At 39.3% G+C, this 19,605-nt stretch overlaps 1 protein-coding gene across 1 annotated transcript in view; it reads left to right on the forward strand.

Moving 5' to 3' along the window:
- Positions 1-291: 291 nt before the first annotated feature.
- Positions 292-19,605, forward strand: part of LOC122838898 (P protein-like) — a 28,220-nt gene continuing 8,906 nt past the window's right edge. The window contains exons 1-8 of the mRNA XM_044129930.1: positions 292-325; positions 451-578; positions 1,200-1,259; positions 3,049-3,153; positions 4,375-4,468; positions 5,842-5,935; positions 12,247-12,886; positions 18,216-18,285. Of these exons, the coding sequence (XP_043985865.1) occupies positions 292-325; positions 451-578; positions 1,200-1,259; positions 3,049-3,153; positions 4,375-4,468; positions 5,842-5,935; positions 12,247-12,334 (603 nt within the window). The 3' untranslated portion in view covers positions 12,335-12,886; positions 18,216-18,285. The remainder of the gene's footprint in view (positions 326-450; positions 579-1,199; positions 1,260-3,048; positions 3,154-4,374; positions 4,469-5,841; positions 5,936-12,246; positions 12,887-18,215; positions 18,286-19,605) is intronic.

Here is a 19,605-nt window from a genome sequence, read left to right on the forward strand (position 1 = left end):
TGTTGAATGAGTCATGTGTTAGAATGATATAGTCAAAGTCCTGTCCTAAAGTCTAAAAAATTAGAGAATTCTGAAAACGTACATTTCCAGACGCTCTCTGTCTGAACCAACTGAACTGGGACTGTTTTGCAAAGATGAATTAGCGACTGCTTCAGTCTGGAGACCAACTTAGTTGTCCCACTAAGACGTGTAGCGAAATGTGGTTCTGCAAAGTTTTGATTCTGAAGGGCTGAATGCAGAGCATCCCACTTTATGTTGGTTCACAAACTAAAATCCCAATTAAATGCCCTGATGTTTGAGGTTACAGACGGAAAAAGTCTAAGAGGTATGAATATATTTAGAATCTACACTCTTATCGTAAATTTAAAACTAAAATTGGTCTGGGATGGAGATGTTGTCAGAGTTACAGAAGATCACCAGGTGATGATTCCTCTTCTCTTTCTCTCTCAGGTTGGATCGCCATCCTGGGGGCCCTCTGGCTCCTAGTTCTGGCCGACGTCCAGGACTTTGAGATCATCCTGCACCGGGTGGAGTGGGCCACTCTGCTGTTCTTCGCAGGCCTCTTTGTTTTAATGGAGGTAGTGACCACACAGTTCTTATGTGTGACATTTAATAAAAAGAGAGTGTTTTTTGTTAAGCACTGCTAAAATCCAAAGAGGGATCAAACATTAACACGTAAGAAAAACATCTTAAATAGTCCATCTTTGACCAACAGCTTCACCTGATGATAAAAGAAAGCGCCTCATAAGTTAGCTTAGCCACACTGACAGCCCGCTTGGGTGTGACCTAAATGCAGTTTGGCAGTGAAGTCACATTGTGAAAAGTAATTACCTTTTTCTTCACCGACCAGCCGCGCTGTGTAGGGAAAGGAGAAGGTTGTCGACACAACGGGATCTTTTTGTTTTTTTGTTTTCTTTTCTGCGTTTTCGACTCTTGAGCCAAAATTATTTGTTGGAATCATTGAAGGCTGTATAATGTTAGACAACCATCTCCCTCAAGGACTACCTCCCACATGTTTTATATATATTTAATTCTCAGTGTCGGGTGTGATAACAAAAATGCATTTATCTCCGTCTGGTTAATGATTTGCTAAATAGAAGCCAAATTGCTTTTTCTTCTCTTTTTTCCACCTCTAAGTAATTTTCTCCTGACTTTTTTTCTCTCTCCTCTTTATTATTGATCCCCTTTTCATTTTTCAGGCTTTAGCCCAGCTGCAGCTTATCGACTATATTGGAGAGCAGACGGCGCTGCTGATAAAAGTGAGTCCTTCCTTCTTGATTCTCAGCCTCGGCCATCGTGACTCAGGTATCTGTTCGGCTGGCACAACTGATAATTGGGCACAGGTGACTTGATATTGCATTTTTATGCATATTGATCCTTTGGCTCTACACAAGCTCCGAATTCAATTATTTTGTTTACGTCTCTCTCGTTGACCGAGCTCGCTGGTCATTTTCATACATATTCTTGCCGTGGCGCCGCTAAGAGCGAGTTGTCTCTTAGCGGAGAATTGAACCAGTAATGGGGACGTCAGCCCACGTTTAGTCACTGGTCCTGTCTGAGGCCAATAATCACACATGACAGGCGGTGTGCTATTGTGGATCCTTAAGTTGGTGAGTTTCCCCTGACGACGGACAGCGTGCCAGGTAGAGCCGCACCGTCTCTCTGTCATGACCCAACTGGAGGCAAAGGGGAAAAGAGAAATAGTTTCTTTTTATCCGGTTGAAGGTGGGAGAGAAAAGAGAAGCTCAAGAAGATTCAAACCAGAGACCTTCTCAGACTTGAACATCTGCTGCTGAAGTCCTAGAAGTATGGATTGGGCGATATAGACTTAAAGTTTTATCATGATATCTTGTTGTACTATTGTGATGAAGACAAAAGTGACCATAAGAACTATTTATTGCTTCTCCTTTATGTAATTTCATGGCGGTGATGGCATGTCACAACAATCACAGATAACCTCTTTAAAAACTTTCCTATTCCTACTACTTAATTCAAAGCAGCTTTCAGCTTCTATGCACCACAAATCTGGAACAAAGATTGTGAAACAGCTCAAACACAGACTTCCTTTAGATTCAGACTAAACACCCACCGGTTTGGAGCTGCTTTTGTGCAACAATAAATAAAACCAACATTTTGATGTGTAATGACGGCACTTTGAAAAATGTAACGTTTCAGTCGTTGAGGTTTGTGTTTTTATTATGCAAAGCCCTTTGAACTTTGATTTGATTTGGTTTAGTGAACCAGTCAAAAACAGAAATGTGCATCACCAAATTGTACACAGTAATTCGCAATCTTTGCAATCTTTGTTCCAATTTTTTTAATTCATAAAAAAATTCTTAATAATTATTGATATGTTCATTGAACAAACAGTGGAGAAAATAGTCAAACTAATGATCCCATCAATATGGACAGTATTAAAAGGTTTTAAACATAATTTTTTTAAACAATGATTACAATAAATCTGAATTCCGATCACACTAAGAAATGTATCACAATAAATGATAAACAATGTGATAAATGCCCACCACTACCTGGATGTTATCTGGATTTCCACACTTTTCATCCCTTCTATTGTCTGTTGGAGTTTTGTCTGTTTTCAAGCTCTTGCAAAGTTTTTCCTGGGACTTTAGCTGCTTTTTTGCTCATTCTTGTCCCGTTTTCTTAAAAACAGTATTCTTAAATGTTCAGGCTTCAGTAAATATATTTACATTGTGTCTCAAAGCTTCAGGATGTTTTTATTTTTTATTTTTTACATGTATAACATAACTGCTAATGATCTAACATTGATTATTGCACTCAAACAAGTTTACTTTACATTAGAAAAACCCATAATTTGGGTGACATTGTAATTGTGAGCTGCTGTCCAATGAAAACTGAATGTTTCAGGGCCAATCCGCTGCTGTTTCAGGATCCCAACATTAAATAGCATCAAGTTCAATGCAGACAACTGGAAGATCCTATTTGGTTTATTTAGTTCCCAGACTGGTTGATGTGGGAACACCATGAACTGTACTGGTTAATCGTCGCTCTGATTGTTTCCCCTCCCAGGCGGTGCCAGAGGACCAGCGCCTGGCTGTGGCCATCATCTTGGTGTTGTGGGTTTCCGCTCTGGCTTCTTCTCTCATTGACAACATTCCCTTCACTGCCACCATGGTAGGTCCGGTCAGACTGACTCCTCATCTGATCGGCTACAAACTGTAAACGTTTCAATTTAAAGATAAAAAGGTTGAAATTAAGAAATCTTAAGTTTAACATTTTAAGAAATATCAAATCAAGTTAGATTTATCTTACAATTTTTTTTTTCTGAAAACTGAAACTAAATCACAAAAGACGTCTGTTTTTTCTCTCCTATCACCTTGTGTTTTGCTGCAACGTAAAAGTTTTGTTGAAAAATACGGCAGAACATTTCCAAGGACGCCTGGCAGAAGACAATAAACGATTATGAAACCTTTCATATGAACGCTGTCATTCAATGTCCCTCAATGCGTTAAGATCACCAACTTGTTGATGAATTTCTGCTAATGGAAACATATTTTGTATCATTTAAACTTTTAACTTTTTCCAGCAATACCTGATTTCTGCTAGAAATAAACTGATTTGCATAAAAATACTCACAAATATTTATTAATCTCCATTCATCCGCAATAAATAAACATGTCAATAGAAACATTATCAAGATCTTCTTCCACTTAAAGGGGGAGTATTATGTAAAATTCACTTTTCTTAACTTCACATCATGTTGTAATGTTACTTTCTCATCAAAAACAAGCCTTGAGTTTTGCCCTGATATTTTTCATGCATCTTTGAGAAATCCTTTAATCTCCCGTGGCAACAACTCATCTGTGCAAAACCATTGGTGAAACCGAGTTTTGACTTTGATGACTCCTCCTTGGAGCTGCAGTTTCAAAGCTGCTGCCTCTCAGAGCAGCTCCTCCCCCCAACTCCTCCGCTGAGCTCCTTCAGACTAGCCAGCAGCAATTAGCAAACACCTGGTGGAACTGAGCATCATACGAACTACTGCTCAGTGAAACGCTGATGAAAATCTTTCTAAAGGGTAGATAGAGGAGCCATGTTGTGATGATGAGTTTCAGAAAGAGCAGGAGTTTTTAAAGAGACAGAGTCCCAATTTCAAGGTGTTAAATCAGGAAGTCAAACTTAAGTCATATTTGATATATATTACATTTTTATAACAACGGAAGGTAACATAATTACTTGATTGTCCTGAGAAAGAGCACTATATGCCTGGAAAATATATAATACCGTCCCTTTAAACACAGTATTAGCTTCTTATTTCAGAAAAAAACAGTTGTTTGTTTTATTAATTAAAAGCTATGTATATTTTAGTGATTTTAAATGTTCGTCTGATTCTCCCAGATCCCAGTTCTCATCAACCTGAGTCAGGATGCGGACGTCAACCTCCCTGTGAAGCCTCTCATCTTTGCCTTGGCGATGGGGGCCTGCCTCGGTGGTGAGTTGTCAATCTTTAATAGGAATGGACGCCTTGTGGTTCGGGGTGACACACCACCCAGACAGCGGGGGACTTTACAGTTTGATCCCCTTCCTCAAAGGTGTGGATCTATAAGCATGGCTTCTGGCATCAGACGCTTTAGGTGACAGCCACAGTTTCAGCAGCTGTGCCTCTACACCAGGAAGGCAGGGTTGTTATTTTTTTATTATTATTTTCATTTTTCAGAGAGAGGCTTCAAGGTCCTCAAAGTACAGCTGCTTCAGGCTCTGCTACGCCAGGCGTTGGGCCCTTCGTCCATCGCAGTGACGCTCTGTTAGGGTGGGAAGGACAAACAGAAGGAGGCGTCAGAGTGTTTGACTTTAATCAACTGCAGTAGGACAGATTTTGATGGAGCTGCTGTCCACTTCCACTCCCACTCCAGCACCTTTTGGACACTAACACACTGGAGTCACACGTTGATTGAATCAATTGAGAGAACATCAGTTTTAACATCATTGAATTTTAAAAACAGTAGTTAGCTACTGAAGGTTTTCTTTAGTAGACACGGTGGAAAACTGAACCAGAACTGCAAGCAGGTATCAACGGGTTCCAACTCCTTCCCAGCAAGTCGACTGGATATTTGAGATGCACATCATTCATTTAAATTGGTTTGTTTCCTGGTGTTAAACAAAATTGGAAATAGAATCTGGAACAAAAAAATGGGAGATTAAATTTAAATGTCGACTTTAAAAGCTCTGATGTTCCTGGCTGTATGCAAGCTTCTGACCGGAACGGTTTTCAAAAACCTTTTTCAAACAAAGTAATTATGCCTCCAAATCCCTCCTCCCAACGAGAGCAGGAAAAACCAAAAGCTCCTTTGGTTCCTGTCCATCGACTCTAATGACAGACATCAGCGCCAGTGGATGACGGCTACAGGAGGAGCTAAACATCGACGTCTAGATGGAGCTGGGCATCATCATGTCCACTTGTTGGTTTTGTCCTTTTGAAATCTGTGACATTTAAAGGACACATTATGTTATTCACGAACTGAAAACGTTTTCAGAGTCTTAATCCTCTTCCAGCAGACTTAAAGACGGCAGGTTGAGCCCAAACAACAGAACGATTCTGCCTCGGAGCCACGTGTCATTACTGAACGACATTTAAAATGAGGGACCCTGAAAAAGATGCAACATTTTTTTAAATAAAAGAGTAACTTTAGAGACGCTCATCTTGTTTTCTTGCTTTGCCCTTTAACCTTTGAATGGAAGGAATTATGCTTTGACTTTTTCCAGCTTTTTATGCTTATTGATCACAGTATGCTTGTTAACAAGGAGAAATATGTTAAATGTACCTTTGATTTTATCTATTTATTTACTTTTTGACGATCCTTTCAGGAAACGGCACGTTGATCGGAGCGTCAGCCAACGTCGTGTGTGCAGGCATCGCCGAGCAACATGGATACGGTTTTTCCTTTGTGGAGTTTTTCAAGTAAGTTTTTTTCTCCTTTGACATCCTGATCCTGGGCTTGAAAAGTTGCTTTTTTTATTTTATGTGTTTGGGAACTCTGTGCCATGGGCCACTCTGCCTGAAGGGTGTACTTACATATTAATATCCTTCATATGTCGGAGTGCAAAGTGCCAACAATGTGCAGAAGCTGCAGTTTTTTCTAAATGTGATGTTTTGATCTCTCAGCCTGCCGAGAGTCATCCTGTTTTCAACATTTTACAAAATAACTTCTCCAATTTTTTCACATTGTAATTCCAAACTTTAAGGTAATGTGTTGGTATTTTATGTGATGGAACCACGTAAAAAAAAAAAACAACAAGCAACTGCACCTTCTGCACAATGTTTTTGGATGTCATGTGATCAACAAGTGGATGTTCCCACTGCACAAAGTAGCCGGAGAATCATGGGCATGTTTTTTTACCAACTTACTGCATGAACGAGCTTATTCACGTGATTTTAATGTCTTATTTAATGGAAACAGCACAAGTGTGAAATTGCGTCTTTTTAAGGTGCTTCTTCAAAGCAGAGTGTGTGGAGATATCTACTGGGTTCTTTGCCGTTCTTCAGGGAGTTTATGAAACTGCAGGATTGTTCAGAAAAGAAGTCCACAAAATGTGAAGCCAGGCTCACTGAAGGCTTGATTTGAGAGCTTCCTGATGGTTGCAATAAAAAGCAAAATGCCATTATATCTGAAGCAGGCGGCCTCCCCAGTTTCCACCTGCTCACTAATAATTTCCACTCTACTGATGTAACAGCCAGACATTCCTGCAGTTTGCCTGTTAGAGAAACAGAGGCGGTCAACAATGATGAAAGGTTGATAAATATGAGTCTGATTAGGCCCAACATGCAACCATCTGGAAATACTTTAAAAGTTTGACTTATGGGACCAGAAAACGCTCTGAGTAATGATGAGAAGTGACAGACAGTGATGTAGCTGCTGAAGTGAGACTTTGATATATGTTAGTGGGATTTACTTTAACTCACTAAAAACCACATCAAACATCATTACGCACGTACAAAAACGTATCAGTAGCTGTGTTTCCATTGCAAATGTGCACAAATCTTTTGTCCATGTTCTTCCAATGTCGAGAAAACACAATCTTGCAATTGAAATGAAATTAAAATCACATGTAAATGAGCTTATTCACGTGACAAGACCTTAAAAATCTTGGCAGCGACGGATGTAAACGGTTGGAAGTCATGGCGCTATCACTCATTGGCCAATCAGAAGAGACGTCAGTGTCACACAACTATTTATGAACACTGTGATGCTGTGAGAGCTGCGGTGGAGCCAGATGCAGAAAACCAAAACAAACCATTCTCCTCCCACTTCCTGTCGTCTTCTTAAACGTTTTTGACTGTAGTAACATCCAGCTGTTGATCGTGTGAGACGTCCATCCATTTTCTGTTCACCCTTGTCCCTAATGGGGTCGGGAGGGTTGCTGGTTCCTCTCCAGCTACGTTCCAGGTCAGAGGCGGGTTTCACCCTGGACAGGTCGCCAGTCTGTCTCAGGGCAACACAGAGACACACAGAACACACAACCATTCACACACACACACTCACACCTAGGGAGAATTTAGAGAGACCAATTAACCTGACAGTCATGTTTTTGGACTGTGGGAGGAAGCCGGAGAACCCGGAGAGAACCCACCATGCACAGGGAGAACATGCAAACTCCATGCAGAAAGATCCCAGGACCCCAATCAAACCCAGGACCTTCTTGCTACAAGGCAGCAGCTCTACCAACTGCGCCACTGTGCAGCCGTCATATGAGACGTATGATGCAGAAAAAAAAAAATTCTACTGCAGTTTTGCTAAATACATCTGTGTTGATACGGCTGAAATAGCACCTACTCTCAGTGTAGAAACGTATCAGAAATTTGAGGTTTTGTTTCTTCTTTTTTTCAGAATTGCCAAGTTTCCATTAAGCAATTTCTTCATAATTTCAGTTTGTGCAATTTTATGGCTGATGGAAACACAGCTACTGTTGCCCTAAGTAACACAGATCATTTCATGCTGAACATGTTTAAACATTGTTTTACTTCCTGTTCATTTAGTTTTTCAGTGGCAGTAAAACCAATTATACCACAAGTTCCACCTCTGTTTTAGGTGTACTGGTTTTTTCCATCCCCCCCCCCACTCCCTTACTGGAGGCACATAGAAACAGCCATCTGCTTTGAATCTCATTGATAGTGATAAAAACGTGGGAGCTGTCAGTTCGACTCTCCCCTCCGTTGTCGTGTTTACAGTGGCTACATAGAAGCGTTGCTCTTGGCTGCAGCGCTGCCTGTAATTGGCCGTCTGCAGTGAGGGTCACAGCTGCTTGGGTTCAGGGTGGGGGGGAGAAGTGTGTGTGAACCTCCAGACAGCTGGGACTAACTGGTGCTGTATCAGGTGGTCGAGCCGAGGGGCCAGATGAGCCCACAGGGGATGTGGATGCCTCTTTGATGGGCCGTCACAAAGGAAACTGAACGACTCTCAGTAGCTCAGATCCTCTTTTGGTTGCTTATTATTTCATGTCTTTGTTGTTATTCTTCATCTCCATCAAAACTACGAAACACTTTAAAAGCATCAGCTGTGTGTGCAGCTTACACTCCAGTTGGAAGGGGAGTGACTGTGGAGCGCCGTCCAGTCGATGAAAGTGTTTGGTTATCTAGTGAAATTCGTGTCAGGCAGGTAAAATGGACGTTTTGATCGCAGTAGTTTTACTTATCGTAGTAATACTACTTGGGAAAATTAGAGTGGATGAGTGGAGTTATAGATTCAACACTTATTGAGTTATAGATTCAACACTTATTGAGTTATAGATTCAACAAGTCTGAATGAGACAATGTCATTACTACACTGTTATGATCCTCTTAATGTATAATAATTGACTAAATTTAGTTCAAAGATAATAATTCAGTTGAATATTGTGTATTGAACCCATGGGACTGTTTGCTGATACATAGATCCCACCAGTCTGAACTGGAAGGGAGCCGCACCATCTTGGTAGGCAAGAGCAGCACAAAACATAGAGGAACCAAGACTTCAAGAGCCACCAAATGAAAATATATGCTAGAAAATAAAAAATAAATACAACAATAAAGTAGGAATAATACGAGAATAAAGTTTCAGTATTGTGAGAATAAAGACATAATTTTACTTTTACTGTAATAGTGTGACTTTATTTTTATACTTTGACTTTATTCTTGTAATATTATGATTTTATTATATTATTACGACTATTCTCATATGAATCCAACTTTATCAACGTAATATTATTTTTTAAATCTTATGACTTCATTCCCATAATTTAATTTTATTTTTTTTCTGCGATGCTCCATCATTTCTACATCTGTACTGAAAGCAGCTCAAAGAGTGGAATTCAAATGAAGGCCTAAAATGCTCCCTTCTCATTATCTGGACGTGTTTGCTGGTGTTTTCAGTCCAGTCTGGCGCCGTTCTTCTACCAGCAGCGGCTCTTGAGCAGAGCATGTCGGCCATTATCCTCGGGAAGCAGCGCCGCTCTTGTGTTTTCTCCGTCACGCAGCCTCCACGGTGAAAGCGAGTGCATCCCTCGGGTTTATCTGAAGAGAGTCTTTGAGATTGCATCAGGACTTTCAGAGAGCTCCCATCAACTGCAATTAAGTCAGCATGTGAGTACGCAAGACAGAAAGGAGGATCTCCAGACAAGGTGAACAGTGTTCCTCTCTGTGCCTGTATGGTGGCAACTACCTCCTCCTACCCTCACCGCCCTGCCCTCTGTCCCTTCATGCTGTGCCTGTGATGAGGAAATGGCTATTGCTCAGCAGAAAAGAATCCAGTGTGCAGAGGTGACCCTCATGTGTCTGAGTGACACCAGCTTAGATTTCCTCCTCCATTCATCTTAACTGGACACTCATTCCACAACCGATGAGCTTTTAGCTTGTGAGGCAATGTTTCCTGCTTCAACGTGTTGTTTTTGTAATGAAAAAAATATATAAATTTATATATATATTATTTATGATGGAAGAAAGAAAGCAACAAGTTGTGGAGAAAGACATGTTTTATACTATGGATCAATAAACACATTGCAGACTCTCCTGCAGCCAGTTGCTCCTTAAAGCTACTCAACAGACCCAGTGGGAACGTGGCTCACGAACCAGTTAAAATGACCTTTAGGAAGCTGAGATGACCTTTTACTGCATTATAAACTCATAAAAACAACCAAAAATGTTGTGAAATGTTCCCTTTTTTTTTTTGTTTGGAGAAAACTCTTAAAGAGACCAGAAGTTTCAGCACAACTTTTGAATCTATCAAAAGTTGATAGATGCATCATAGTTCTATAAATAGTGGCAGATATTTGTTATAACTATGCTGCCTCAGCTCTACAAATACTGAAACAATTAATATTCACTCATTTTGCCAGACTTATGAGAAAGTTTGCCTTCCTTTTTCTATTTAAATGAACCTCCAGCTGCTACAGTCAGTGCTAATATTCCTGAGAGCCATTAGCCCGCTTTCAATTCATGAGATAACCTGACATTTCCATCTGCATATTAAATCCATATCCATATGAATTTAAAAATAGCCGTAGCAAAAGGGGGACATGACTAACTTTAATTAACTTTTTGTAACAACTGACTCTTTTTTTTCCAAATCTTTTGTTGCCTCTGCAGTTTGTTTGACAAGCTAGCAGGAGATATTCAAACAAAAAATAAACACAATTTGTAAAAGCTCCAACCTTACTAAGCAATTTTAATATATTATATATTTTAATATACAATACTGATCCTTTCAAACTTTAGCATGTGGAGTTAAGATCATATGCTAACACTAAAACATATTTATATTCACAGAAAGTTGACAGGAAGTCCAAACCAGGATCAGGTTATAAAGTATCCAAAGTGTCCAACATCCCACGGAGCATTCTGCAATCAAACTAAAGAGAGTGATAAAGCTGCAAACATACAAAGACATGGCCGTCCACATAAAATTCAGTCTCTAGATAAATAAACAGAAATAAAACCGCAATGGCTTCCAACTTTTAGCTCTAGAAGGTTTAGCTAATTGTGGACTCCGGGGATAAATAGAAACGTGTGCCGCACTTCCCAGATTATTATTTTTACTGAAATATAATCCCAATAAATCCCAATACAGTCTGTGGTTGCCGGGTGACGCAGAGCGAAAAGCTCAAGCTGTATAAATACTGTAGTAATGCACCACACCTTGTCTCACGTCTCATCAGTTTGGTTAAGTAGACGGGCAACATGGCTGCTTTCATTTAAAGTCACGACGTTTAATTACCGACATATAAAATGTAAGTTAGTGAGTTTTGTTTGTTTAGTTTTTTGTTTTCTGTCTTTCAATACTGATCTGTGTCAGAGGCTGGAGGCAACCAGACTCCTGGCCCTGAGAGCAGCCATGTGTTCATGTAGGACATGAACCACATCCAATTGAGAAACCATCTGCAGCGCTGCAGCCGTGTGAGACTGAGGAGGCTAATTCAGGAATAAAAGTTATTCCACTGCGTGGATTAAACGGGATTTGTTTTTTAAAGATGTTGTGTGACGTGAAAAGTTCTTTATGCCTGAGACTGCTGGAAAAACAAAGAAGAAATTGTGTCTTTTGAGCAGGTTAATGTTTGTTTAACAAGATGGTGGAGAGCAGAGGAGCGTTGAGACTGCTTTCACAATTTCCTCTCTGACTGGGTTCTGTTTAGCGATCGAAAGCACCATTGAAGGCTAAACAAGACTGAACCTGACACAGTCTGGCACTCGGCCCGTCTCGTTTAATCAGCAGCTTTTACATTCCTGAGACCTTTGATGACTTTGATTATTCTGCTTCTTCGCCTATCAAGTCACAGAACTTGCATCGCTTCCTAATAAAGTGTTGTGAAAAATTATTTGCTGTCTTGTTTTTGCTATTTTGGCACAGAAAAAGGAAATAACAGACATGGATCCTTCATGAGTACAAATTATAATTCCTAAATGAAGCTTTTCTTTATGAATAATAATAATGGTCATCTAAAATAAACCGGAAATTGTATAAAAATGAGCAAAATTTTAAAATGGTTTTTAATCATGTGAACAAAGGTGATTTTACTTGCATTTTTTATTTAATGGAAACTTCGTAACTGAGGAATTGCGGTTTTTTTCTACGTTTTTGCTCACATTGATAATGGAAACACAACTACTGACAGATCCTGAATATGAAACAGTGTTGCTCTATGAGTGCTTATTTGTGTGTTGTTTTGTTTTTTACTATTAAAAGTGATGACAGACATTTTCTGGAGCGTTTTAACCGCTGTACTTCCTGTCGTGTCCTGCAGCCTGGGCTTCCCCATGATGGTGATGACGTCCCTGGTCGCCATGTGCTACCTGCTGGCCACACACATCGGCCTGGGATGGAACATGTGAAACGCAAAGAGACGGAGTGTGTTGGAACACATGCGTGTACGTTTATGTACGTGCGTGTTTGTGTAGCCACACACACACGTCCACTGATAGAATACAAAAGCTGATGATGATGCATGGAAAACTGTGCCGCTCAAGGCACATTGGAGTAGTTCTGTTCTTTTATTGAGAATTTGACTTTTTGGAGAAAAAAATAGCTTCTGTTTGGACAAAAGTTCCTTCTTGTTTGGGATACTGTGTATTTGTACTGATTTTTGGAAATATTTTTCATACTTTGCTATTTTGTTATGATGCATAACCATAGTAACAGGGTGTTTTCTGACAGACAGCAAACAATGCTACCTATGGACAGAATGGCTTAGACTGAAAAACACAGCACAGGAGCTGTGTTTTCCGGGGTGTGTTCAGCTGCCGGTGCTTTCCAAAAGGAGATCTCCTTATTGAGTTCAGAGAGGAAGTCATAAATATAAAGGAACATGAAAACCGATTGAACGTTTACCATGATCCACTCAAGGTTTTTATGTTTGATTTCAAGTTCAGTGGACAACAGCTTTGGTATGTGACTGTTTTAAGGTTGTTGTTTTTAATTTTATATCCAAACACAGTAATGTAAACATTTTCAGCTTCATCAGTAAAAGTAGTTTTAGTTGGTGAAGGAATATTTTTCTGATATGCAAACACCAGTATGTATTGTTTTTCCCTTGCATGGTATAATTATTCTTATTGCGTACTAAATATTTTAGTGTTGGGTCATTGGGGAGGCTGGTAAATAAACCCAAACAGCTAAATGTATGGATATGTGCCATCAGAATTTGAACAAAAAATGCCTCTAAAATTTGAATGTTGTATATTAATGCTTACCTTTTCAGTGTTAAATAAATTCAGAATGTATTTTTAACCTAAAAATATTCAGTGTCATTATTTGTAAATGAAAATAAATTCAGTGTCATTATTTGTACATGCTTGCAATTTTCATTTCTTATAAAAATTCATATTTCTATTTCAAAGTGATCAAATTTTCATTATACAGATTTTTTTTCAGTTTAAATTTTCAGTGTTAAAAAAAATTCAGCATTTAAAAAAAAAATTTAACTTTTCAAAATTCAAATGCAATATTTTCAGTGTCCTCCATTTCAACTTGCTCAAATTCGCTGTCTCAAATTCAGCGTCTAAAAATTCGCTGTAAAAATGGCCAAGGTTACTTCAGGTCACAGACATTAGCAATGGATGTCCGATTCCAACACCCAGCTAATCACGTGACACAACCGTCATATTGAAGAAATACCAGCATCACCCAGGCTGGCGACCATGGAGGCGAACGCAAACCCAACGGTGAGTTTAATGCTTTCATATTTCTATAGTATATTTTATTTTGCACATGAAGTTTGATACATTATATTAAAGCTTGAATTAAAACATGGATTGGGCTGCCCTCTGTAAGATTCAGGAATCTTACAGATTAATCAGAGGATTAATCTGCACATCCACTATAAAGTCAGTACCAACGCTGTGCCCAAACAAAACAAATACAGGAAAAATGACCCAATTTCAACTACTTAATTATAAAACCCTAGAGGAAATTATAAGTCAATTAAGCTCCAGTTCCTGCTGTCTGGATGTCCTACCCTCATATTTCTTTAAGAAAGTCCTGCCTGTTGTTGCTATTGATCTGATCCAAATAGTAAACTCATCGCTCTCATCAGGCGTTTTCCCCCAGGCTTTGAAAACGGCAGTAATAAAACCACTGATAAAAAAGAACAATCTAGACAAATCACTACTGCAGAATTACAGGCCGATCTCTGACCTCTGACCTCCCATTCATCAGCAAAGTTATTGAAAAAGTTGTGTGTAAACAGTTAAATAGCTTCCTAACGATAACCAACCGCCTTGACTCCTTCCAATCTGGTTTCCGGTCTCACCACAGCACAGAAACTGCCCTCGTAAAAGTGTTCAATGACATCCATATAAATACGGACTGTGGGAGAACCACAGTGCTGGTTCTGTTGGACCTCAGTGCAGCTTTTGACACTGTTGACCATGAAATATTACTGAATCGACTGGAGAGTTGGGTTGGACTCTCCGGTCTAGTGCTTAACTGGTTTGAATCTTACATAAAGAACAGGGATTTCTTTGTGTAGGAGCTATTTACCAATTTTCAGTTAAATCTTAGAATTTAGATTATATAGTTTATTTGTATTCTTATTTGTTTATTTTCTAGTTGATTTATAATTAGAATTTTTTGTTTAATTTGTTATTTATAATAGGTTCTTTGGTTAACGGTTCGCTTAATTGGTTAGTTAATTTCAGTTTGGGATGTGGGTGTGTCATGGTATAAATGGGTAGGTCTTAGGTAGCTCAGTGTGCACGTGGGTGGTCATAAGGTTTTTTACCAGCCAGCCAGTCAGTCAGTCAATCACTGAACAGATACTTAGAACAGATAAATGTGTGGATGTGCCAAAACTTCCTCCAGCTGAACAAAAACAAAACTGAAGTAATTATTTTTGGACCTAAAGAGGAACGATCTAGAGTCAGTGCACAGCTTCAGTTATTACAACTAAAAACCAGCGATCAGGCCAGAAACCTGGGAGTAGTGATGGACTCTGACCTGAACCTTCAGAGCCAGATAAAGACAGTTACAAAGTCGGCCTTCTATCATCTGAAGAACATTTCCAGGATTAAAGGACTAATGGGCGCATTTTATATGGGACATTGCGGCGCATTTTATATGGGACATTGCGGCGCATTTTATATGGGACATTTGGGCGCATTTTATATGGGACATTGCGGCGCATTTTATATGGGACATTGCGGCGCATTTTATATGGGACATTTGGGCGCATTTTATATGGGACATTTGGGCGCATTTTATATGGGACATTTGGGCGCATTTTATATGGGACATTATATACATGGGGCGCATTTAATATGGGACATTGCGCATTTTATATGGGACATTTGGGCTAATTTTATATGGGACATTGCGGCGCATTTTATATGGGACATTGCGGCGCATTTTATATGGGACATTGCGGCGCATTTTATATGGGACATGACATTTATATGGGACATTTATATGGGACATTGCGGCGCATTTTATATGGGACATTTGGGCGCATTTTATATGGGACATTGCGGCGCATTTTATATGGGACATTTGGGCGCATTTTATATGGGACATTGCGGCGCATTTTATATGGGACATTAAGATTTATATGGGACATTAATTTTATATGGGACATTGCGGCGCATTTTATATGGGACATTGCGCATTTTTATATGGGACATGACATTTATATGGGACATTTGCGCATTTTATATGGGACATTTATATGGGACATTTATTTTATATGGGACATTTAAGCATTTTATATGGGACATTCAAGATTTTATATGGGACATTATAATTTTATATGGGACATTATGATTTTATATGGGACATTATGCGCATTTTATATGGGACATTTGGCGATTTTATATGGGACATTTGGCGCATTTTATATGGGACATTATAGGATTTTATATGGGACATTTGATTTATATGGGACATTATGCGATTTTATATGGGACATTATGCCATTTATATGGGATATTTGGGCGCATTTAATATGGGACATTGCGGCACATTTAATATGGGACATTATACATTTTTAATATGGGACATTGCGGCACATTTTATATGGGACATTGCGGCGCATTTTATATGGGACATTGCGGCGCATTTTATATGGGACATTGCGGCGCATTTTATATGGGATATTTGGGCGCATTTAATATGGGACATTGCGGCGCATTTTATATGGGACATTTGGGCGCATTTAATATGGGACATTGCGGCACATTTTATATGGGACATTTAGGAGGATTTATAGTGGGACATTTGGGAGCGTTTTATATGGGACGTTTGGCAGCATTTTATAACTGAACTGCAGCAATATAAATGTCACATCCAGAAGACAGTGATGTAGCTTTTGGGTTTAAAGCATTTCTTAAGGCTGCCATTGCTGGTACTGTGATTTTGGACTCTTCGTGAATAGGAAGCCTCTGTCCTCCACTTCAATTTCGGGAATCTGTACACCCTGGAAAACACAAAGAAGTGATCAAGAGAACTACAAATTTACTTAGTAAGACATTGTAGATTACTATTTTACAAATTAAGTGAATATTAGTATACATGCTACACATTAAATTGCTGTCAAGGCACGGAATTGGATGACGTGTATGACTAAGAACCAAGAGCTGGTTAGGAGTCATGTTGCTTTCAGTCCAAAGTGGGTGATTGTCCCAGCCACTATGGAAAGTTTCCAGATCATCCAAGAAAGCCAGTGTGGTAGATGCCAGATTGTTGGGAGCTGTACCAAGTATCTGTACACACAGGAAAAATTTAACAGTAAATGTCATTGCTTATGAAATTCTGCATTTATGTATTTATAGAAGATACTGCACTTTTCGAGAAAAACCATCAGTGCCCCCAAAGATAACAATGTCGTACCTAAAAAAATCAGAAGATAGCGAGATGTAATATGTCGGCACTACATGGTGTAAGATTAACAACGGCCCAATCCATGTTTTAAATCAGGCTTTAAGATAATGTATCAAACTTCATGCGCAAAATAAAATATACTATAGAAATATGAAAGCATTAAACTCACCGTTGGGTTTATGTCATTTCCATGGTCGCCAGCCTGGGTGATGCTGGTATTTCTTCAATATGACGGTTGTGTCACGTGATTAGCTGGGTGTTGGAATCGGACATCCATTGCTAATGTCTGTGACCTGAAGTAACCTTGGCCATTTTTACAGCGAATTTTTAGACGCTGAATTTGAGACGGCGAATTTGAGCAAGTTGAAATGGAGGACACTGAAAATATTGCATTTGAATTTTGAAAAGTTAAAATTTTTTTAAATGCTGAATTTTTTTTAACACTGAAAATTTAAACTGAAAAAAAATATGTATATTGAAAATTTGATCACTTTGAAATAGAAATATGAATTTTTTTAACAAATGAAAATTGCAAGCATGTACAAATAATGACACTGAATTTATTTTCATTTACAAATAATGACACCGAATATTCTTTAGGTTAAAAATATATTCTGAATTTATTTAACACTGAAAATGTAAGCATTAATATACAACATTCAAATTTCAGATGCATTTTTTATTCAAATCTTGATGGCACACATTTACTTCCATAGAACAGCGCAATAAACGTGAAAACAGCCACGAATGAACGTGTCCGTAGTTGCCAATAATTATAATGGCAACTTAACGTCATTATAATTATTAATATTAAGATAAGTGTCACAAATCTGTGCAGCTATCTGAATTGTGGAGCTGCAGGAGGAGCTGTGTGCGCTGCGCTGACACCAAACGCAGGGCCGTAACGCAGAACCTGGAGGCTGTGGGGAGGAGGAGCTTTAAAATCCTTCTTAGAGTTTTCCAGACAACAGTGGACCACACAAACTACTCACGTTTTTTATTTATTTTTTTGTACAATCTCCTCTTCAGTTCAACCTTATCAGTGGAGACACATTGGTGATGTTACCATTATAAAATAGCTTACAATTAAGTATTGGCAAAGATCAATGTGATTTTCACAGGAGGCGGAGCATTGTTGTTAGCAGCTGCGGAAAGTAACTAAAAAGTTACTTTTAATGTAACTTAGTTACTTTCCAAGTCACGTAGTCAGTAATCTAACTAAGTTACTTTTTCAAGGAGTAATCAGTAGTCTGATTAGAGTTACTTTTTCAAAGTAACTATGCCAACACTGGTCAACACACAAAGGTTCTGTTTAACAATCAGCTGGACAGGTTCATACAGCAGGTGGACTTTATTTTTCTATTTAGAAGTATGGACTCATCAGTATGCATCCCTTCATTTCAGATTTCCAAAGATGAACTATCAAGCTGGTGACATGAATGCATGTGGATCCAGTTCAACCAACCCTCTAGAGGTAATTTTGGTCTCCAACGACCAACTTATTTTCTAAAATAAAGTCATTGAACAGTACAGTACAAACACACAGGTCTATTTAAAAAATTTTGATTTTATGAAGTTATTCAGAATGGGTTGCGTTTCTAGATAGCGTACTAGAGCAGTGATACGTGACAGTAATTAAACTCAAGTAAAAGTAAAAAGTACGGTTTTGTAAATCTACTCCTAAAAGTAAATACCCAAAATATGATAATTTGTGATTGGAGTGCGACGAACTTAGAAAAAACGTCCTAGATCTAATTTAAAAACCATTTTCAAACCTCAGGAAAAAGAAGCAGCTGGTGTCGAACATCCGTTGAATCTTGCCTCGGCTCACCGCCCTCAGTAGACTCTGGTGACATCACGGCGCCGTCGTCAGAAAAGCCTTTTCACTCTGACGTTCAGCTGTTCATCATTCCCACTAGCTGGCGGTAATAAACGATTCGCTCGTCCAACGTTGCAGCCTGAGACCTGCACATAACTGGCCTCTCTTACTGTCCTGCTGTGTGAACAAAAACTCCTCTAATGCGCTGCACCACACTTGTTTTTAAGTATCCTTTTAATTATCCGGCAGCGGAGAAGAAGGTCGCGCTCGCCCATCCCTGAAGACCTGGAGTCCAGAGTCAGAGGAAGCTCATTTAAAAGGAATCAGGAGCACTGAGTATATTTGCTTTGGACAATGATTCTGTCTTCCATCCAGGAATCTATATTTCTTTGTGCCGTAATCCTCTTCACTCAAGGCCCTGTGGACTTACATAATGGGGACACTAATAAAACAGACATTTGTGGGAGATTCTTTTTTTTTTCTTTAACAATTCTCTCTTGTTTTGAGAAAATCCCAGCAGGGGATCATTAAAGCGGAGACCACCAGGCTTTCCTGTGGTCACCTCAGCTCTCTCATTAAAGGAGAAGCAGGCCGACTGCTTGCTGCCACACTGAGCTAAAAGAAGCCGTTCCCTCTCATGAGGGGCCCGTCCCATTCGGACCCGATAACCCATCTGTAAATCCCAACCCCGTGGACTCTCCCGCTTCTCAGCCAGCTTGATGTACAGCATGTGGGTAAATCAGCTCCGGCCCCCCTGCCACTCCTGGTAATTGTGTGGATTTGCTTACAGGAAGGTTATTTTGTTTTTTTTTAAACTCCTCCACTTAGATCCTGTTTAGGTCACCTAGCAACCTTCTAAAAAAAGATGGCTCCCACCGATGTTCGCATGAGAGTCCAGCTGTATCTCTGTTTCAGCACTGGCCGTTCCTGGGCTGGTCAATATGCTGCATTAGTGCCTCTATGGGGGACAGTGTA

The sequence above is a fragment of the Gambusia affinis genome, linkage group LG10, assembly GCF_019740435.1.
Source record: "Gambusia affinis linkage group LG10, SWU_Gaff_1.0, whole genome shotgun sequence".
NCBI classification, from domain to species: domain Eukaryota; kingdom Metazoa; phylum Chordata; class Actinopteri; order Cyprinodontiformes; family Poeciliidae; genus Gambusia; species Gambusia affinis.